The 21,861-nt window shown below is 42.5% G+C and overlaps 1 protein-coding gene across 1 annotated transcript; it reads right to left on the reverse strand.

The window, feature by feature from the left end:
- Positions 1–613: 613 nt before the first annotated feature.
- On the reverse strand, positions 614–5,390 carry rom1b (retinal outer segment membrane protein 1b; the record flags this gene model as incomplete). The annotated part of the gene is made up of 5 exons (XM_080502425.1): positions 614–877; positions 2,383–2,629; positions 3,078–3,265; positions 3,793–4,035; positions 5,241–5,390. The coding sequence occupies 5 exons, from the start codon at positions 5,388–5,390 to the stop codon at positions 614–616; spliced, it is 1,092 nt and encodes a 363-aa protein (XP_080358551.1).
- Between the last annotated feature and the right edge of the window lie 16,471 nt (positions 5,391–21,861).

Genomic DNA, 21,861 nt, shown 5'->3' on the forward strand with positions numbered 1-21,861 from the left:
AATGCGTCTCTTTTATATTGCACATACAAAAGGAAGCCGACACTACAAAGCAGTTAAAAAGTTCTACTTTTAATATATAATTCATGTGCATTGCCAGTTTAACAGGTTTCGGAAGCATTTCATTGCAGTTGAGGACAAACTTCTACAGCTCTGAGATGAGTGATGGACTTCAGTATCATGTAATTGACACATTGCCAAAAATAATAAAAATGTCAACAAACAAAAAAAAAGTGATAAATAAGATATTATGAGTTGAAGCTAAACCTGATTGAACAGCACATACTTTATTCTAAATACAACAAACAGTACTACACATCTCCAGAACAGATTTTCTGATGGTTACATGTTTTGTGAAGTCCTGCACAGAGGAGATGTTCATTTTTGTGTCTGTGCAGGGCTAAGTAGGATTCCTCATGTGTTGCCCTGTTTTGGCCATGTACAAGGGATCTGCGGCTGCTGCACTGGTGGAGCATAAATCAAGCCTAATGTGTCAAAACCCAACAGGTCTCCTAGCTGCCACCCCTCAACTCACACCTCCAAGAAAAACACCCCAGACACCCCCCCCCCCCCTGCATTCCTGCCTCCTCAGCTGATATTTGAATATCATTTCACTTTAGCTGGCAGGAGTAGGAGTCGCAGCCTTCTCCGTGGCGTTATCACCCTTCTCTCCATCTCCAGCCGCGGTGGACTCTTCAGCGGCCGCGGGGTCAACCTTGGCTAATTTCACCATGGCGAGGACCGTGGCTTTGACGTCCTCAAAGGTTGCCTTCAAACCTTTCTCCAGGATGTAACCCTCGCTTTCATCCTCCGGGTTCTCCAGTGCCATGGCTCCTTCCACAGCCGTCTGCAGGTACCGCAGGCTCAGAATCACCGACATCTGGGTAGAAAAAAAAGAAGCAAGAATGGTGTTATAACTGGGCCTGAAATCTGTGTTCACAGATTGTTTATCACCCAATCAGATGGGCGAATGGCTTCATATGCTCACAAAAACTGACGCCTCAAGAGAAGCATCAATTTTGTTATATCACCAATTTATAAACTGTGATAAACAAGCCATGAAGTACTGGCACAGCCGCAGAATTACTTGTTGGTGTCTCCTTCACAGCCTCAACCTCCATAACTAATGTGGGGAAGGAAAAAAAAAAATATATATATATATACCGGTATATATATATATATATTACCATCTTGTAGATGTTTTCAGTTTGTGCACTGTGTGAGTCACATTTAAGCCAAATGTTAATTTCTTTGAGATGAATTATTAACCTTTTCTTATGATTATTTACTTCAGCAATGAAGAAATTAAACAAGGTACCAACAGATGATTTTTAACTTTTCACTCTAACATTGCAATAAAAAAGCTGACCTGAAGACTCATACTAGGTCACCAATTATTATTAAGGTATTCACACTGAAATCTGTGTGTGTGTGTATATGTCTTATCTATCCATCATCTCCTATGTCCACTTGTTCCATCTTAGCGTTATGAGGTTTGAGTATTTCCCCTTTTTTTTCACTATTTTCAGCAATTTTCCAGGTCCCATTTCAAGTATCTAAATTGAATCCATGAATCCTTAGTTCTAACCAAAAACACTAAAAACTTTTAACACTATGACGTTTACTTTTGTAAAGTTCTTGCTAAACATAAGGCACTATTGCGCTCATCCGCTCAATAATGGCATACTTTCATCAGATCCCTCACTCAAAATGGATTAACAATGTGTTTCTCCCAACTTTAATATCCACATGATGCAGACTAGATAATGCTGGAGTCTTAATGAAATGGCAACTCGAGAACAATAACACGTTGCTGTCAGTGTGGAAAAATAATTATATCTCCTGCTTTGCTATCACTCTCTGTCTTGGATGTTGCGCAGCATTATATGAGGCACATTTTGGCAAAGAACTCAGACTTGCGGTTGAAAACAAACAGATGATTTAGATGACACAGCTCAGCTTGACGTCTATTGGCACAACACCCAGCTGCTGCATTCAGAATGTATGGATTGTGTGATTTGCTGCAGGGCTGCATGTAATGATGTTCTGTGAAACACGTATACGATCATCCCATTCGTGCTCGGGGGTCGTCTTTGTCAGTCGACAGGAAAGCAGCGCTGTCAATACTGTTATTGTTGCAAAGAGGCAAAAGTGCATGTTTAATTAAAGAGGGTGGGGAAAATAATCAATGGAAGTCTGGGAAATGTTCTTTCTTTCTGTTGTCATGGCACACACTGTGCGTCAGTCGACACGCATCATTTAAATTCTGCATTCTTGCTGTACGTGGCGGGGGCGGGGTGACTTCAGGACGACTGTGGAAAACGTACGCCCACACTGTCCACGGTGAAGCAGACAGAATAGTTGGAGTGTATTCAAGTCCCCGACCTGTATCAAGATGACTGACAGCACACCGGGGCCAGTGGAGTTCATCAGCTCCATGTAGTAGTCGGTCAGAGCCTGCCTGCAGCCGCGGTTGTACAGGTTGAGCTCGTCCGCCTGGTAGTCGTAGTTGAAGTGGGCACTGTTATCTGTCAGGTGGTACTGGAGGCAGGGCCGAGGTGAGGCGGGGTTACAGCAGCTGTAGGGAACACCATCCAGCAGGTAGCGGCCATCCACGTTGCTCCGGATGCGACTGGAGACGGGGAAAAGGGACGATCGGGACAGGACAGGCATGAAAGCCAGGAATACAAAGCGATGAGAGTCAGAAAGCAGGTGAATCTTTGACTTTGACCTGGATGCAGACCTACTTCAAAACACGTGTCGTAACCTTTCTGTTTACCCATTCCCTTTCACTTTATTCATCCGTGACCAACCTTTTCTATCCATGCCTGTTGTTCTCTTTCACAGTAAAGGCCAAATCTATTTTTAATACAGTCTTCCTCTTCACTTTCACATCATTATGTCCGGTCTCTCTTTTCCTATAACACATTATTTGACCTTTCTGGCTGTTAAGTCTGCTCATCTACCACCCACACAGACATCTTTCTTTCTCCTTCTCCATCAGTGCATTTCAAGTTTGTTTTCCACATCACATTCTTACGTCCCATTAACCTCTCCACCTTTTGTCACCATTCACTCACTCCTTGACGTCCTTGGAGGTGAAGTCCAGGAATCTGCTGCTGACCCACTGCACCTCGAACCAGTCCTTGAAGTTGTTGTTCCCGCAGCAGCGAAATTCCATCTGCAGACGATCAATGGTCTCCTTTTGAAAGCAGCGGCCAGGTACATCTGTGTCCTTGTAGAAGCGGATACCATTCCTCAAGCCCACCTTGCATTGAAAAGACAAAAAGTGAGAAAGGGGAACAGTTTTATCTGATGTTTTTGAGACTGATACTACTGCAACCCGTGAAGAAACTGCAAAAACCTGTTCACAGATTGATTTCTGACAGTTTTCTGTTTAAATTGACACAGGTTTTTTTAATGGTGTTTAAATTCCTGTTAAATCCTTGTTCACTGTAACATGTAAATATAGTTAATTATCTTGAGGAAATGATGAAAGCGTGATTTGCTACCTGTGATGAGTTTTTTTCTCATTTTTTCACATTTGAATGACTTGTAAAATAAATTTGGTCTACATTGCGACGCAGCTTCCTCTGAATGTGGCCACGTTTCATCCTACATCTTAGGCCGCTGCCTGGCTCGTTCAGCCTCAGCACCTGAGACTGAACATGTTTTGTCTTGTGTTTTCTCCAGGGAGGTGTTCTTCACACAGATGTCTTCTTTTAGACCCAAACTCACACCAACTGTATCACTTGACTTGTCCTCATTGAAATGATAAAAAAAAATGGAGCCAACCTTCAAAGACTCCTCCAGGTGTCCCTGCAAGGCGTAGCTGAGCACCACCACAGAGAAAAGCAGGCAGCAGAGCAGGGCAGCGACAGCAAACCAGGCCAGCAGGAAGACTTTCCAACGGGGGAAGCGGCTCGCGTCCAAGGAATCCTGACATATTCGACTGGCAAGCCAGTTGGTGCCCATGGAGGCCAAACCCACCATCATCAGGATGTTGGGCACTACGTGGATCTCTGTGTTATCCATCACCTTGAGAAAAAGAAGAGACTGTCAAAGATCATAGTTGCCACAAAAGCTGCAGCCAACTGCAGTTCACATTGTCAATTTCCTCTACCACCTTCAGCAAGTAATAATCCCACATTCAATTAGCCTTATCTGTTCAACAAATGACCTTGGCAGGCAAGAGATTCAATTAGCTGCTGATATGCTGGACGCAACAACTACATAGCAATATGATGATAAATTTAATTCATTGCTCCTGTTACAGCAAAAGTCAATTATGGATTGGGTTTATTATTAGATGAGCATTTTGCTGCCTGCCAGCCACAGAACACCTTTGGCTAATTATTGTTTTAATGTTATGTTTAAAAAATGTACAATTAAGGCTCATTGTTAACTTCTAACACTGTGCAATGTCTGTCAGCCTGGAGCATTTATACAGATAATCTTAGACTTTGGATGCCATTGAGAAGAAGTAGTTAATCTCTTTTCCACGAAAGAAAATATGTATTTTCAACAATAAAAGTGCAATAAAGTGGAACAAAGCTGTATAAATAATGGAACTGGTCTGCCAAGTGAAGGAGGATTAAGCCTTCGTGAATCATTCTTTAAGGTCCTTGAGCTGCTTCTTCGCTGATCAGAGTGCAAGTGTTGCCTTTATTTCAATATTTCTACAATTTTGTATCATCTTTTCAGTTGTTGCAGTACTGCCATGAAAAACAAACCCTGTCTCTCAAATTGTCAATCAATAAATATTGATAGGCTGGTGTGTGCAATGCCTGCTGCTGTCCTGTGTCGACAACATACGATCAATCCCGCCAACTTGTCCAAATCAATCGCTGATCGATCAAACACCAAACAGCCTCATACAAGAGCCCCGACCACCTCAACCCACATTCAATGTACCACTCAGGAGTTTGTTGTGCAGATGCATCGCTGGGTAGGATTTATATTTAAGCAGACTGCACCCACCCGACTTGACATGCTTGATGTGTGTGTTTGCGTTTGTGTTTTTCTGTGTGTTTGTATTTGTGGATGGAACTCCCCAGCTAAGTGTGGATAAAAAGCCCAGATAAGCCACAGCACAGCAGATTCAGCAAACAACCGAAAGCAAAGCTGGAGCCCATAATCATATATTTGTTCAGTGCTGAATACATTCATGCACTGTCTTTAGCTTCGAGTGTCTCTGGTTGACATCGCATTTATAGCAAACGTTTGCATTCAGGTCTCTGTACCTCGGCCCTCCGAAGCAGCTCTGTCTTGAGGTAGACCCCCAGACAAAAGATGAAGGCCCCGCACATGACTGCCACCCAGGACAGCAGCCACAGGCCTTGTGCCAGACGCACCCGCCTCTGCTGGGTGAACTTCATCTTCAGCAGCGCCATGGCTCACTATCATGCAGCAGTCAGCACAAAGACAGAAAGAAAAGTGTCAGAAGAGTATGAGATCTGGACAGAGGAAGACGGCGTGAACTCTGGTTGAAAACTGATGTCTATCCAGATGTTGCCAGCTGCATGTAAAGAGAGAAAACCCAACAGCGCTCACAAGAATCGGGTTTCAGCGTTGCAAAGCGTGTCCTGCTGGCCTGGTCAGTGGTCGGTTCAGGCCTTATTGTTTGGTGAGTTATTAGCAGGTTGAGCTCATCTAAGTTGTTCCAGGTGGAGGGGATAAGCAGGTAAGATCCCTGGGATGGTAAAGGACACCGTCGACCTCAGAGGATTAATCCAAAAGCTTTTACTTGGATGGTGATATTGTCCCAAAATGATTCTTTATATTCCAAACCACTGTAGTGAAACCACAGGAAAATGTGATGATGATGATGGTGATGATATTCCTTTTTCCAGAAAAGTGCTTTTTTTCCTCAAGCGGATGGCGTCACTGCAGTCGTCTCCCCTTCAAATTAAAAACCAACGATTTCCTCCTCCTCTTGATCTGATGTGGTCTTTTGATGGCGCCCCTCTGGGTCTCTGCGCCCCCCTAAACCGCTGTACCCATGGTTGGAGGACACAGGGACTGGCCAAAGTCGAGAGTTTGGAACCCTAATCCTCCAACAGAGTACTTGGGATCCTATTAAAGCCCTGGGGCCAATGGAAAAGCAGGCCAGTGTCTGATCAGCAAACTTGTTCTGATGGACATAAAGAGTGGGAGGGGCCAATCGGGCTGTTATGACAGGTGGACTTACCTGAAACCTTTCAGCGAAGGTTCGGTAACATGGGTGAGAAACTGAGGAAGTGCATTTCTGATTGCTTAGCGACATTAAAATCCATATCGCGAGAACCTCATTGTTTTGTCCATATTATTCAATGCTTTATTAACTATTTGAGCAAAAATATGGAATGCAGGCAGAGAAGTTCAGGCGATTCGAAACAGTGAACCACGAGTTTATTTGTTGAGCCTTGTTTTCTAACACTGAAATCCATGACTGACTGCTAGTTCTGAGGAGAAACGGATCTGTTTGCATACCTCAACTCAACTCCAAATTTAAGCTAAAAAAAAAACAAAGGAAAGAAAACCAACAATCAAATATTTCCAAAGCTTGACAATCACCTCCCAAACCTGTAATAAATAGCGTTGACGTCATGTCTGGATGTTAGATTATCTTGAGTGTGCCCACTCACACATTTCCACTGGTTTAAACTGAAAATTAGATTGCATCCAATTCGTTTGTTAAGAAACTATTTGGGGTGAGGCTAGTTCACGCAAAGTGAAAGTAAGGCAAGAGTGATGCTTGTAGGGGATTACGAATACAGTGCAGTAGGCAGCGAGGCTGCTGGGGTTTGATCAATTGGATTAAACTGTTATCATAAGTATTTATGACAGCCTGGATCAGAGCTGCGGATGAAGCACGCCTCACGATACCACCTCATTTCAACAGATAATTCAGTCATCACACCTGCAAACTGTCACGTAATGTTGCTGCAACCGCAACAACAGTGAGGTTTCCGGTTTGGGTTTTAATTAGTGACTCTGATTCAAGGATTTGCACTTTTCAAACGAGAAATCAAACTTGTGTAGACCTCGAGTGGTGGAGGTTGGTAGGCTGGTTGTAGCTTTCTTCTTCTTTACCATATTTCTGTTGCCGCTGTGTTACTGGTGAAGAATTGAATTTCCATCCCATTGCTCTTTGTCAGTGTTCAGAATGACGACAACACTGCAAATAACATTCTGATCACTGAATACTAGTTTAAAAAAATGAATATCAAATCTAAAAATTCTGCAATTTTCTTGACTCGTTAGTTGTTATTTTTGTTGAAAATGTGAAGAGCTGCACAGCTGCTGTCTCACTGTCCTGCTTCCTCAACGCCTGTCCAATGCGTTTTAGCTTAACTTCTGTTTACTGGGGAAAATATCTCAGTAGTCCTGGAGAATCTCTTTTCTCCGAACAAAACATGAAATATCTACTACGTGCAAACCCTACCTAAGATGCAGTCGCGAGTCACGGCCGTGAATAAACATTAATACCTTTCTATAAGCTCTCTGCTAGTGTCTACTTGTAGGGAGTTTAGCTCAGTTGTTTGCTTATCATTTGTTATTCGTTCTTAAATCTGTGAGATCCATGATCGGATCATAATGAGCCCTGACTGATTAACTCAAAAACACCAAATGACATGCGTGTACCACTAATTAACTAGCTGAATGTGTAAATAAGTCATCATATTGCTAAGCTGTCAACACTGTGAGCTGACTGAACAATTTGCGTTACCACATTGCTTGTCAAACAGTGTTGACACCTTAACCATGATTAGGCACGATAGTAAGAGAGACACAACAGCAATTAATGCAGATATGTATTTAAGCTCAGTTTTCATCGATGATACCTGATAGCTGAGACTCTTTTATGGAAACTGACTCTTTTGAAATCTTTTTTTTTTAGTTACCATTTGAGGACTTTTAGATTGTAAATCCTGCCTGATGGGCCCATATGGGCTGAACACCATAAGTGTGCCCAGTACTTAGCTCAGTAAAGATCTCAGTAATTCATTTTGATAATGTAAATGCTGTGTTTATGTTGTTCGACAAGAGGACCGCCGTTATATTGTTTGAGGTTGACACGATTGCGGAGAATCATAAGTAATGAGCAGATGTCTGTAATCTGAGATGGTGCATTAACATAATCATCTTTATTAGTAGAACAGCTGAATATACACAAAATGTACTCGTATTGGAAAAGATGAGCATATGAGGCCATAAACATTGAAATCACAATATATTGCTCTATTCATCTAAGTCATCACAGCACTTGTACATAATTACCCTCTACATTTTCGTCATCTACATTTATTTAAAAGATTTTATGCAGACATGATGTGCACACACATACACCCACACAAACACACATACAACGATTAAATCCTTACAGAAAAGAAAAGCAAACCCTCTAGTCAGTAAATATTAAATGTATCATACTTCTTTTACATGTTACTGTACTACATTATCAAGCTGTTTAATAAACATCATGTTTCTAAAGTATATTGTTGAGGTATTATCAAAAGTGATTTTTGAAAAGAAGAGAAAAGAAAATCAAGAAGTGTGTGTTTGAAGCAGAAGGTTAACTTTGAAGAGAAAGAGGCTGCTGCCTATAGATGAGAGCAAGAGATGTTGAGTTTGAAATGTCAAGGCAATTTTACTTAAATTTATATTTCCATATAGCATGAGACCTTGATGTCTTGCATGTTTATTGGTGTTAATAGATGTTACTTTTTATTCAACGTTAGGATGTTAAAACTATTTTCATATTTCATATAGCCATGCATTGATTTGCAATATCAGACAAGCAGGTATTTTCTTTTTCTTTTCTTTTCTCTTTTTACCGTTAAAGGTGATACACAAAGTGGCCAAACTCTATTAAGTCACAGATAAGAGCTTGTCCTCAGATAATATGGAAAAAAAGCAAAGGTAATCCCAAAAAAAAATTAGATGCAAACACAAAATTTTACATATTTATAAGTACATTTTTCAAAATTTACCATTATGAATTTTACATTCATTAATAATTCAAACAATATTATTACTTTATATTCCGGTGAAAGATACAATTTTAATTTGTCTGTAAGAAAATCGTGTCACTAAGCTAAATCTAATTTCAGCAATTTCCAGGTTTCAATGACTAATCTAAAAGTGAATTATTAAGAATTTACATATAAATAAATAAATAATATGTTCCATGTGTTTGCATCAAACAGATGTTTAGGATATATGTGAATAAATATTTTTTTTCTACATATTTGTTTTACAGTTTTTGAATAAGAGGACGCAGTACAGTCATCCCACTGTGTTGTTCTCAGTCTGCGAGTTTGCCGGATTGTTCCACCCCGCTGGCCCACTCCTGCCCACTCGGCTGCTCCTTCCCAGCTCCGGCCTCCTTATGAACCTGCAGCTGCTGCAGAAAATCATCCAGGATCTGCTGAGCCAACACGGAGTTCACGTCTCCGACGCCCTGTTCCAAAATCATTACCTTCAACCCTTCCTTCCCACCCCAGCTATCACCTCCCACAAGGGCCAGCGAGGAGGGGTCGGCGTGGTGGGCGCCCACAGAGGACTGCTGCTGGCTTTGGGGGTAGACAGGCGGGGGTCTGGCTGCATAGCTGGCGGCTATCTTTTTATAGATAGCGGTGCTGATGTCAGCGACAGAGAAAGGTGGGCTGTGGCTCCGCTCACACTGCTCTGGGAGGCTCTCTCCGTTTCCTGTCGGAGGCTGTTTAAATGGCGTGAAGGCGGTGACCCTCTCAGGAGCGGCGTCGGTGTCCGTCAGCCAGTTGTGTGGGGCTTCCTTTACTGTCAGAGGGATGGAGTGGCCATCTGTCGGTGGGGAGGCCGTGACAAATGTCTGTGCTGCCTCAACTGAGTCGAAGTGCTTCTCCAGCAGCTCCTTGATCAAACACGGCACCTACGACAGACACGCACAAAAAATATTCTGTAAACTGAATTCAAATTTGATTTTTAATTCTGTCAGAGGTGATGGAAACACGCCTTGTTTTGTTGATGGAAACAATTATTCACAATGTATGACACCAACTTGCATGGTTTAAGCACAATTCCACATGATTGTTATTTATTTAGACGGCAAATCAACTTCAAAAGACAGAAGAGTCACAGTCCTCTTCCCAGATTTCTAAACAGTGCAGTGATTGTTTATTAGTGCTTCAATATTTGCTCATGCTACCAATGAATTCTGCAGAAAAGAAACTAAAACCGTGTTTATTCATGCATCTTCTATGTTAGCTTTATTCAAGTTATATTTGTGGTGGCTAAAGCCAATTCCGGTTGAAACTGGGGGAGAAAGCAGGACAAACATAGCAAGAGGCCAACAATAACCACACACACACACACACACACACACACACACACACACACACACACACACACACACACACAGCTACGTAAACAGCCACCTGAGAGTCACCAATAAACTTAACAAAGATATATGGCATTGACTGTAGGAGACTGGTGTATCGAGAGAGAGTTCACTTGGAGAACTTGCAAACTAATACGAGAAAGCCCTTTAGTTTAAATAAAAAAATTAATTGAAAAAAAAAAAAGAAGAAGAAGAAACCTGACTCACGACAAATAGTGGAATTGAGAATTGGCAACATTGTGACCAAAAACCACTCAAATGTACAGGCATCCCGATGAAATACTTTTTTTTTTCTGTACTTGCAATTCTGAATCAATTGCCATAAAAATACTTTCATTGTGGAGTTTGCGTGCTCGGCCTGAGGGGGCATGGGTTTCCTGCTGGTACTTCGATTCCCTCCTACTTTCTCAAAAATTGGCATTTGAGTTTAATTTGTGTCTCTAATTTGGTCATAATTGGGACTGTGAGTGTGTGAGGTCATCTGTCTGTCTGTGCTTTGCCTTGGCCCACTGTAAGCTGGTACTGTGCCCCGAGGCCCTCGGTGAGCTGTATAGGAGATGAATATGGATGGACGTCACCTCTTGGTGGTCTTGCCTTGGATGTCACAAGAATCTAATACATATAAAAAGCTCATATATGCGTTTATTTATGAAAAGAGAAAGATTTACTGTCAGAACAAAGGAGAAACAAAATGTGTGATTACTGCATGTTTTGAAGTTTACTGTATGTTGAAGTTAGCCTGAATGGCCAGTAGATGGCAGTGTCCTCACGTTGATGTTTTCCAGGGCTGCGATGGTCCTGTTGGCGTCCTCCAGCTCTGAGTTCAGCTGAGACACACGGTTTAGCAGGTACTTCCTCTCACTGCTCAGGCTTTCCGACTGCACACAGAAGTATAAAGTCAAATTGCATGCAAAGGAATGAGATACAAGATACTATAGCTCTTAGAGCATGTTTTTCTTTATGCCATCTTCGCTTAACTCCAGTTTTCTCACCGCTATGTGCAGATGCTCCCCCAGTAGGTTGTTGGCCTGTTTGGTCCCAGTGTGTGTCTGCAGAAGGCTGCAAATCAAAGAAAATATAGAGTCATTCAAAGAACTCAATTCACTCCTGTGAAACCCTTGATTCGACATATTCTTCAACTGCACACTGTGCACCCTGTCGTTGGCGTTTTTTTTTTACGCCAGCTGTTACGGCAAGTGCCTTGAACAAACTCTCCAAATGTACAAGCTGCAACTGACACCTGACTGCAGCCCCCTGTGAGGTGAGCCTTCATACCAGCTGCTCCACTCTGTTGGTGAGCGTTCGGTATGAGCCTGGTGGGTAGCAACAGTTGTTTGTAGACAGAAACAGCCCCGAGAGAGAATCAGGGGACACAACAGAAGCATTGAAGCCCCTTGTCTGTGCAGGACAGAATAAATAAAACAGCTGTTCCATGGATCAATTCATCTTTAAAAAAAACGGTTATGGAAAGCCATAGGTTTAGTTGATGGATTTTTATCTGATTTCCAGTCAATAACACACTGCACTGTCCCACATCACCACCCATCACATGGCAGATATCCTATGTTCACTGTAATTGTCGGTATTTACTTTAGGCATGCATGTCACACGCTGCACATGCAATGTGAATCAATCTTGCGCCAAACCTTTTATATTTGTCCTTGACAAGACCGAGCTCATCCCTGGTTCTCTGCAGCTCTGCTTCCAGGCTCTCGATGCAAACCACCGTCTGCAGCAGGTTCTGGTGTAGATCTGCATTCTCCTCACGCAGAGCCCTGAACACAGGGAAATGACAGGCGATAAATCTAACTGCAAATGCAATTACAAGAGAGAGTTATACGAGTTTTGATTTGTTGCATTGTGGAAACATGCCAGTGTTAACAAACCATTTTCTGTGTGCTGATATACGGCAGTAATGGGCCTAAGTGCAAAGATCTTTGTTAAACAACTCAGGTAAATTGCACTTTTTACTATCACAATATGCATCTTTACAGGGATACCGGCTAAGCAAGGCTTTACAACTGGACAAGTGGAATATGTTTCCCCTCTCACATTAGTGACCCTGTATAACCGGCAGCATGGTTATATAAGTAAGTTCCATAATGGCGTCTCTTCCCGTATAAACAGGAGAGGAGCGAGAGGGAGCAGGAAACTCATTAGTGTGATCAATAATCACTGACCCTCCTGGGGAACAGGGAAGAGAGAACAGTACAAGCCATATAGAGAAACATATCAACACATGTACACTAATGTGAGGACAGACAGGATGGTAGCTACTTACTGAAAGTGGTCAGCATCACATGGCAAGTCCTGGGAAAAAGATGAGACAAAGTTGAGAGGGCAATTCCAAATCATTTAGAAAATTGGAGAAAATGTACCGGTACATTATAAAACAGGTAGATAGAGATTATTTTGTAGTAGAGTAAATCAAATTAGACAAAAATAAAAACTTGTTTTGTTTTAAAGTGATAATCTGCTCATTTACACTCTCCCTGAGTATGTTTATTAAACCCCAAGAATCACAGTCTTTGTTTTATTTGAACTTCAGTGAGTTTGGACGTGTTAAGACTTGTATATAAAGAGAAAGGTTTTAGAAATCCATGACAGGAGCCCCCAAACATACAGACAAATGAATAGATTTAAACTCAAGCATGAAGAAAGTAGAGAACTGATGTAATTTAAAGATGTAAAGTTGTAAATATTTGGCTGTGGCCATGATCTTTCTTCTGTATTCATATTTTGTCCATGTTTATATAATACAATTTGACTGGGCTATCTGTTAGTTGAGTTGATTCTTGAAAAGGTCCATACCTTTGAGGGACAGTAAAGCACCGTGACACATATTGCTCACTTCACACATAACATCAAGGTCAAAAAGAAGATAAATATTTGTGCAACGACACCCTCATGGGTCAAAACCCATGTGTCAACACAGAACATTGTTCAAGTACATGTATTGGGTATCATGGACTCTGGCACCTGGCCAAGCAGACACCGTGTACCCTGCCTGTGTCACCACCTCATTACAGACAGATCAGACTATTGAGCTTTGGTGGGATATGCTGCGCCGGAAACCCACCAGAATTGATTCACGCTGTGTTTTAAAACACAGCCACCCCTTCCCCACGTGTGCATGTGACTTTGTGTTTGTTGTGTGTGTCTCCCTGGGTGAATTCAGCGAAATCATTATCAAGCAACTGGGCTCATGTTTTACACAGCTACCACGTGGTTTTTTTAAAGCAATGTTATGTAAGAATGTGTGTGTTTATTAATACATAAGAGTGCAAGCTTACATAAGTGGTAACAGCTCCCATCAAAGCCGACCACTTCGAGTTTTTCACAGCCGTGTCGGCCAAACGGAGAACGCAAAGGAATTTTACTACTGATGTGCAAGGTTCTGAAAATGAATACTTGAGCACATTAAATGCTATTGGAGTACTTTAGAAGTTACCAAAATGTAGTAGTACTTGATCACAACACGAGTTATGAGTATGTGCGTTTACGAGTTAAACGCACATACTTCAAATTAGTTCTTGATCACATTCATAGGAAGAAGTTACTGCGTTGAATACTGCAGTAGTGGTTATTATACTACTAATAGAAGTTAGCACTTGAGTCCAGTCATGGTCACAAATGACTACAATACATGCTGTAGTAGTGAGATTTACTTTACTTGTAACAAAAACTGTCTACTTGATCACAGTCATAGTTCCTACTTAGAGCGTCAGTAGTCGAGTTAATTTGATAGTTGCTTTAACTTGATACTTGATAACAGTCAAAACTACAAAAAATTATGTCCTCATCCCATACTCGCCATGGCCCATGGTATGTATGTAGCTTGAGGCTGCTTGATCTGCTCACGCAAGAGCTTTTGAAGTGCACGTAATTACCCCACATTTCTTTTTTAGGATGTGGCCTCTGGTGTGACGTACACACAGTGCGTGTTCTGCGTATGGGTAGAGGGAATCCTGACAGGCTGGTACTGTTGTCACAATGTATTCATACAAGCCAGAGCCATGAGAGCCACAATGTTCAAGCCAAACGGATTCATCAGGTATTTTCAAAAGGAAGTTTCACTTTAAAGCTCGGGCCCAGTATTTCCAGTATCTGTGGGAAATGACTCAGCAGGCAATGCGTAGTGTTTGACACTGCCCACACAAGCTGTGAGTCAGCCTCACGGCTTCTGAAAAAAGAGGAGCAGTGCTGCATTTCTGACACCCGCTGTCTCCTTTCAATACCGTTACCGTCTGTGCAGTGCTGCACCTTGCATCATAGATTTCTCGTGCACTTATGTTTTCAATCATTTCAATCACAGTTCCTTTGATTCAGTGTTTCTTTTCAACAGTTCACTGTGACGATATCCTTGTGATTTTATGTCAAGTACCTTTACCAAAATGGTACAAAATGTTCCATAAAGAGGCCTATCTATCTAATGAAGGATGGATGGATAGATTTTGAATCGCTTGAGTGCAGATGCAACTTCTAAAGACCATTTTTGCTGGAATTTTTTTTAATCACTTTCTATGAAGCAAGGCCTTTAAAGGTGAACACAGATTGCTTAATTCCTGTCTTTCCTGACTCATAATATCACATGAAAAAGAAGAACTCACTCTGTATTGTCGAGGGGGGCCCGCATGCTGGGATGAGTGTCGCCCACTTTGCTCCGAGCTGTGACTGGTGGCTATGGAGGCGGTGTCTCTGGCCCTGGAGGAGTCAGACTTGGTGGATGAGGACTCAGATCCGACGCCTTGTCCTACACTCTGGGCTGAGGATGGAGGGGAGTTACTTGGCCTCCTCTGCCCAGAGCCGGAGGGCATCTGCTGAGGGGTGTGTGGCTGACCGTGGAAGGCGCTGGCCTGCTGTTTGCGGTGGTGGCGTTGTTTGGGCTGAATGAGTTCTGGGCTGGTGCTAGCTCCATCTGTTCGCTGAGGGCCACCTCGACCGCGTCTGTCTCCCGACCAAGAGCCTCCGATGGGGGACGGCTTCCTGTCTTTGTGACTTCCGCCATGGGGGGTGCTATGGCCTGCAGGGTGTACGTTGTGACGGGGTGGAGGGCTCCCGTGGCGGTTCTTAACTGCATATGACATCGATTTGTCGGGATCTGAGCAGTCTGAGAGTTTACGAGAGCTACTTTTCCCCAGCCTGTTTGGCAGCTTTGGAGGGTGCTGAGTCATATCCACTGTCCCCTCTCTGTGCTTCTTGGGTGGCAGGTGAGGTTTGACTGGGTCAGATTTGGGGGACAGAGCAGGGGTTTTATCAGTAGCTTTATTTTTATTCACACCTAAGATGGTCAGAGCAGATGGACTTATAACTTGTTTTGTGATTTCATCTAAAAAGGCTGAGAATTGCAACTTTCCTTGCACAACACTCGCCCTTGCCCTCTCCAGCTCAACCTGAGTGTTCCCCTGATTCGGCCCACTCTGATTTTGTCCTTTGGTCACTCTTGGGGATAGCACCTCCATTGACCGAGCCTTGCGAATGTCGATTTGATTTTCCTTGTTCTTGAGGATCCCTTTGCTGGGTAGCTGGTTGGAAGACACCGCCCTCTTGGGACCCCTGGAGACCCCTAAAAACATGTCTTCCTCGCTGAACGCTAGGCTCCGATTCAAGCTAGATGTCTTGTACAAAGGCCCATTGCTTATGTGCGATGCCCTTGAATGCGCCTTGCCACTTTCATTGGACTGCAGTAAGCCCTCATCGCTCCGGCTGTGACTTCGGTCAAGTGCAGAAAACACTTGTTCACCCCGAGGCTGTGAGCTTTCATGCAACTCGCTACAAACGCTGCCTTTCTTGCCGTGTTTGATTGTAGCAAATATGATGGGCTCGGTGCTGTCGTCCTCCTGGAGAGTCCTGCGCGCATCTGCAATGTTGGAGCAGGACAGGGAGTGCTGTGGCCGCTCAGCATGCCGAAGAGAGAAATTATCGTTTGTGCTTGTTTCTGTGTACCAGGAGGAACATGAGGAGGAAGAGGAGAGGGAGGAAGAAGATGCCCTGGAGAGAGTCACAGGCGTGTCGTGGTCATAAAGTATCTCATCCTCCTCACTGTGGGGGAACTGATGAGGATAGTGAGCCTCGTGGTGGGGGCTGTCGTGGAGATAGTGACCGTGTTGATGGTAACGATTGTGTCCTCGACTTTCATCAGCATTTCTGTCACTGTCATCAAACCTTGTGTAACTAGTAAAGAAAAGGTATTCAAATGCACATATAGTATTTCACAACAAGTACAAGGGATGGCTCACAGTAATTCAAATTGTTGTCCTCCAAAACAAACTGTAATGTTATCTTTAGTTTAAAAAAATGCCAAAGCATGAGTGACTTTACAAACAAAAGTGTAACAAGCCATCATACCTGTGTGACTGCGGGTCTCGGTGATGGTGGTGATGGTGGTTCATCGGGGGTTTCATCTCATCTGGTGGAGAAGGACTATGAACAGGTCTAAAAAACTTCTCCATCACTTGTTTTTTCCCTGGTGGTATCCTGTCAATGCCGTCCTGACTATACAAGTGGTACTGATGTTGATCCGTGATGGTGTTCTGCTGCTGTATTTCTTTTTCTAAAAATCTAATTCTTACTTATAAACCAAATACTTGTTGGTCAATGTCAATTTCTCGGAGCAATAAAATGTTATTCGAAGCCATTCTGATCATAAAAACAGAAAAAATATCGAAAAATTCATCAAAGGATCAACTGATCTAAATATTTGGTTCAGTTTTTGCTAAAGACATATAGTGTATTTCCAAGTCTCCAAGTATTCAGCTGTGGAATTGTTCGTGTCTCCCTGGATGGATAGTGTTGTCTCCCTCAGCATCTGGCCACAGATTGATGGCACCACAGCTCGTGAGCAGCAATGTATGAAATCCTCGACGGTGGTTTGATTTTGCATCATGAGTGATGTAACAGCTGGGTGCTCACTGACCCAGGAATGGAATGACCTTTATCCTCATAGAGGGCATGATTGATCAGAACAGGGCATATAACATAGATGTGTCATAAATGTATTATGTAGAACAAAGTTTACACAAATGTTTTTACATGTCTCTGCCTCCATTTCACACTTCTGTCTTACAATCCTTCATGTTCCGTTTGCTTTATTTTCAGCTCTCCATTTTGAAACAGCCTGAAAGTGTGTGTATAAGTGCTAATCAAAGCTATTGACTTCCTTCTTTTGCACCATTGACTTTGAAAAACTTCCCGCTATCATTTAGCTGGGGTCTATCCAATCACATTGAAATTATGTTACCTTTAAAAAAATAGACATTTTAAAACTGCAAAAAAAAAAAGACAAACGACACAGAAGAGGCATGAAGAAAAGAATGGGCAGCAGTGGCCTAGTTATTTGGGAGACTAAATTTTAACCAGATGTTTGCATGTTGGAATCCAACGCAGGATCACTGTGGGTCCTCTTAACTACTCAGGTTGTGTCAGAAAGAGCATTTGGTGTGAAACTTGTGCAGAATAAAAGAATAGATGACTTAATCACCTGTGACAACCCCAAAAGAGAGCAACCGAAGAGTTCCTCTTCAGAAACTTGTGCAATGGTTTTCCTGACTTTAGAAGTTGTATGAACCAGATGTTAGATGTTGCTTCAAGGTGTGGGTGGTGGTGGTGGTCCTGTCCCATCTTATTTGAGATGCCTTGTTGATTTAAAAAAAAATGATGTCAGCAACAACTATTCGTGAAATCTGTCAAATGTTTTACTTTCAAGATATGCTTTTTGTATAAATAAGAAAACAATGAGTTTTGCACCCTATTTTCGTTTACTTTTTGTCAACATTTCGATATGTTTTTTTAAATTGGTGCTGTATTTACCACATTCTTTCTTGTAATGAAGCAATCTCGGTTTATATATTGATTGCCACAGTGTAATTCTTACATACAGTAAGTTTTGCTTTATATATTTTTTTATATAAGTTTTTTATACAAGCTTTATATAAGTTTTGCTTTATATTAAGTTCTTGTTTTGTCATCTTCATCCTGGTCAGGTCTCTTTCTTGAGATACTTTTCCCTGTATAAAAATGTAGTTTGCTGCATTTCATGCATCATGAAGTGATTAGGGTATTCTCCTCAACCCCTAAGCCAGTCGAGGAGTCATTCAGGTAAAAAACTGCGAGAGTCTTGTTTATAAATTACCTCGATTTGCAAGTGAATCAGACAGAGGCCTTGATCAGCCTTTGCTTGGTAGAGTTATCACATAGTGGTCTGAAATACTTTGCTGAAACACAAAGAAAAATCTGTTCATGTGGGGCTGGGAGGAGCCAAAACTCAGCCTGAGGACAACTCATCTCTGTTGTTAATCAATTGTAATCTTTCTTACAAAGAGTTGCGTAAGGGACTCTGCCTCGACATGTCCATGTTACTGTGATCAATGCTGGAAACCAGTCCTGCTGCTGACCAGAGATGGACAGGAACACCAGGATGGAACGTGACTAATTACACGTACTTCACATGCGCCCTCTGCTTGTGAACACTTGTAAAATCATGTTTGGGCCCCTACTCCCAAGGAATTTTCCACTCCTTATGTATTCATGCACCGTCTGGCCCTGGATGTTTCTGGATATTTCTAGATTTTGCTTCTCAGTAACTCCAAACATCGTGATAATGAGAATCAGCGTTTAGTAAGACAGTGACACAACCTTTCAATTCCACAGAGTGCAAAGACAACTGAAATACCCCATGTGGAACCATTTCTGGATTCCAAACTATAGGCTCTGGTAAAGTTTACAAGTCTACGAAGCATTATCGCCGCTCCCTTACATGGGCAGAACTGATTAAATGGATGAGTTTGCGGTTTTTCCTATTGTTCTCTCCAAAAAACAGCATGTCATTGCACCACACGAGGAAGTAGATCCGGCTCTCGGAGGGCTGCATTCCAGTTTGATCCGGTTTGTTGGGCCATGCTGCATCGAAGCAAAGATCACTCCGCGTGGCCTTTGCTGTGACGTCAGCTGTTTAGACCGTTCTTTCCACTGTTTCTAACGGCGTTTTTACTGTCATTTATCGCATTGTCTTATGATTTGATCATTTGCCCTGCCGGTGGACTCAACAGAAGAAATCCAAGTGGTCACGATTCCCGAATTGTTTCCCACGCTGTATCGTTTTTACATAACGTTTTTACTTTGAGTATTAAGCCCAAAATGTGTAGTGTGTTATCACGAATCGATATTTTTATGGTATTTGACTACATTACACAATATTCCAAATGGGATCGACATTTATTTTATTAGTTTTGTACTAAAGGGGGGGTTTACTTTATCAGCGGATGGACAACAAGTATCCCTCGGAGCCGAATCACTCTCTCTGTATAAATACTCCCGCGACGCCATTTCAACTCACACTGCAACGCAACTTCGTCTTGCTTCGGGCCGTCCAGGTTAACCCGTTCTTGTTTGTCTTTGTTTTGATAATCCTGAGTTTCGATGACTAGGGTTGAAGATATTTCGATTTGTTTTATTTCTTCATTATATTTGAAATTACTTTGAAAGTTATGTTTTTTATGAGGCTAGATACGCTTAGGAGGCCCTGTCTCAAATGCAGACGACGTCAAGATACGCAGTGTTACTTTTATCGCTTCTTTTGAAATCTTTTTTGTAATATCGCCTTATGAATTCGTTGTTCCAGTTGCCAGATACCGATATTCGAGCCTTAAAAAAAAAAAAAAAATCCAATCGCTCTTGTACCAATGCCAGGTCAAGCGAGCCAAGCCACATATAGCTCTTGCGACTATGCCAGCTCTGAAAAGAGTTCAATCTTTTTACGGTTTTTGATACCGTTCGTTTTATTCTTCAGCAATAACAGATACCAGGCGTTTTGCGTTATGTTTTTGTCTAATATATTCAAACGTAGAATTTTCGCTCTTCGACGCTTGCCAGATATGGCTGCTGTGACGTAGTCTCTATTCAAGGTTTCTATTGGCTTATCCGAATGATGCCGTGACGCTGCGAAAACAAGTCGAGGGAGTGGTCTTTTTTTTTTTTTTTTTAGACCGGCGATAGAAACAAAGTAATTGTGAAAGAATTACGAGCTATTTAAAACTCTATAAGGTCAATAGTGTTTTTACAGAAGTTTGACGTGTGTAAAAGTCGAATTATTTGCTCCACAAGCCATTGGAGAATAGCAAAGTCACCGTTACTTTAGAGTGAAATCGCAACGGAAATTCACTTTTTTAAACTTGATGACGCAACAGAAAGAACAGAAGGAAAAATTATTTTATTTCTGTTATAATGCAATACCACGTGTATAGGTAGTCTGAAAACAGAAATATAGCAGCATAAATATGCCTGTATAAGCAACTTGAGACAAACGATGGTAGACAATTTTGACTATTATCTCACTTGAAAGCCAAAGAAGAAAAGATGCAGTCTTCCGTTTAACTAATCGCAAATGAAAAAAAAAATTGTTCCTCCCAATTTTCAAGCGTTTACCTTTAATGCTGGTAAAATGGGGGAGAAAAAAAACGTTCGAGATTGTTTTTCAACTCAGTTTTTAGTCTTAAAATTTTCCTTAGTATTGGACCAGCTCAGCTGTAGCCAAAGATTTAATTAAGGAAGCTTCTTTTTTACTTTTATCTTTTTGGTAGCACTTTGGATGATTTCATAGCTTATACAGCCAGAGCTCTAGCACTAGCTCAGAGGTTTAGATGATTCTCAACTAATTATGGAAGACAGAAGATTTTTTTTATTTTTTTTCCTCATTTATTTTTTTTGGGGGTTGGGGAAATGGACTGTGTTATTGGGGGAGATGGACTGTGTTATTGTGAGGAAGAATGGACTTAGTTATTAGATGAAGATCGAAGGACCAGCATCGAGCGCGGCCGTGGAACAAAGGGAGGACCAGGACGGAGCCAGGCAGGACAGGACCGGTGGGCGTGTGAGGACCAGGACGGAGCCAGGCAGGACAGGACCGGTGGGCGTGTAAGGACCAGGACGGAGCCAGGCAGGACAGGACCAGTGGGAGTGGTGGAGAGAGCAGAGCGCAGCAGACAGCGGAGCCATCGTCGGGTGTACACCAGAGGGAGCCACACGCGCAGAGCAGTGTAGCAGCGGCAGAGGGCCATGGCTGAAGCAAGTGCAGCAGTTCCAGGTCGATTGAGCGAGCAGCAGTTCCAGATCGAGCCAGCCAGCCAGTGCTGAGAGGGTGGGACAGGGCGTGCGATCTCCTAGCTTCACCAGTTTAAAGCAGACGGTGGTTTGTATGTTGGGTAGAGGTATCTCTGTAACATTATCAGGCATTTAGCTCACATTTTCCAGATCAAATGTTGTACAACACAATGTCTCGCACAGTTTTCTCTTCCTCTTTTCAGGCAAGCCGGGTAAAGCGTTTTATACCTTGGTCGCCCCCTCCGGTTGCGCTGTCATGAGTGTGGTGGTGGATGCTGTGATGAATGCCGTGGTAGTTGGCTGTCAAGCGGAACCTCTTTGCGGACCTCTGCCCCTGCGATCAGAAGTAGTTTCCCCAGCGTGGCCCAGGAGCACGGCTGTCCTTTGTTGTTCGATAGGTCCTC

Source organism: Blennius ocellaris, assembly GCF_963422515.1.
Source record: "Blennius ocellaris genome assembly, chromosome: 9".
Classification (NCBI taxonomy): Eukaryota; Metazoa; Chordata; class Actinopteri; order Blenniiformes; family Blenniidae; genus Blennius; species Blennius ocellaris.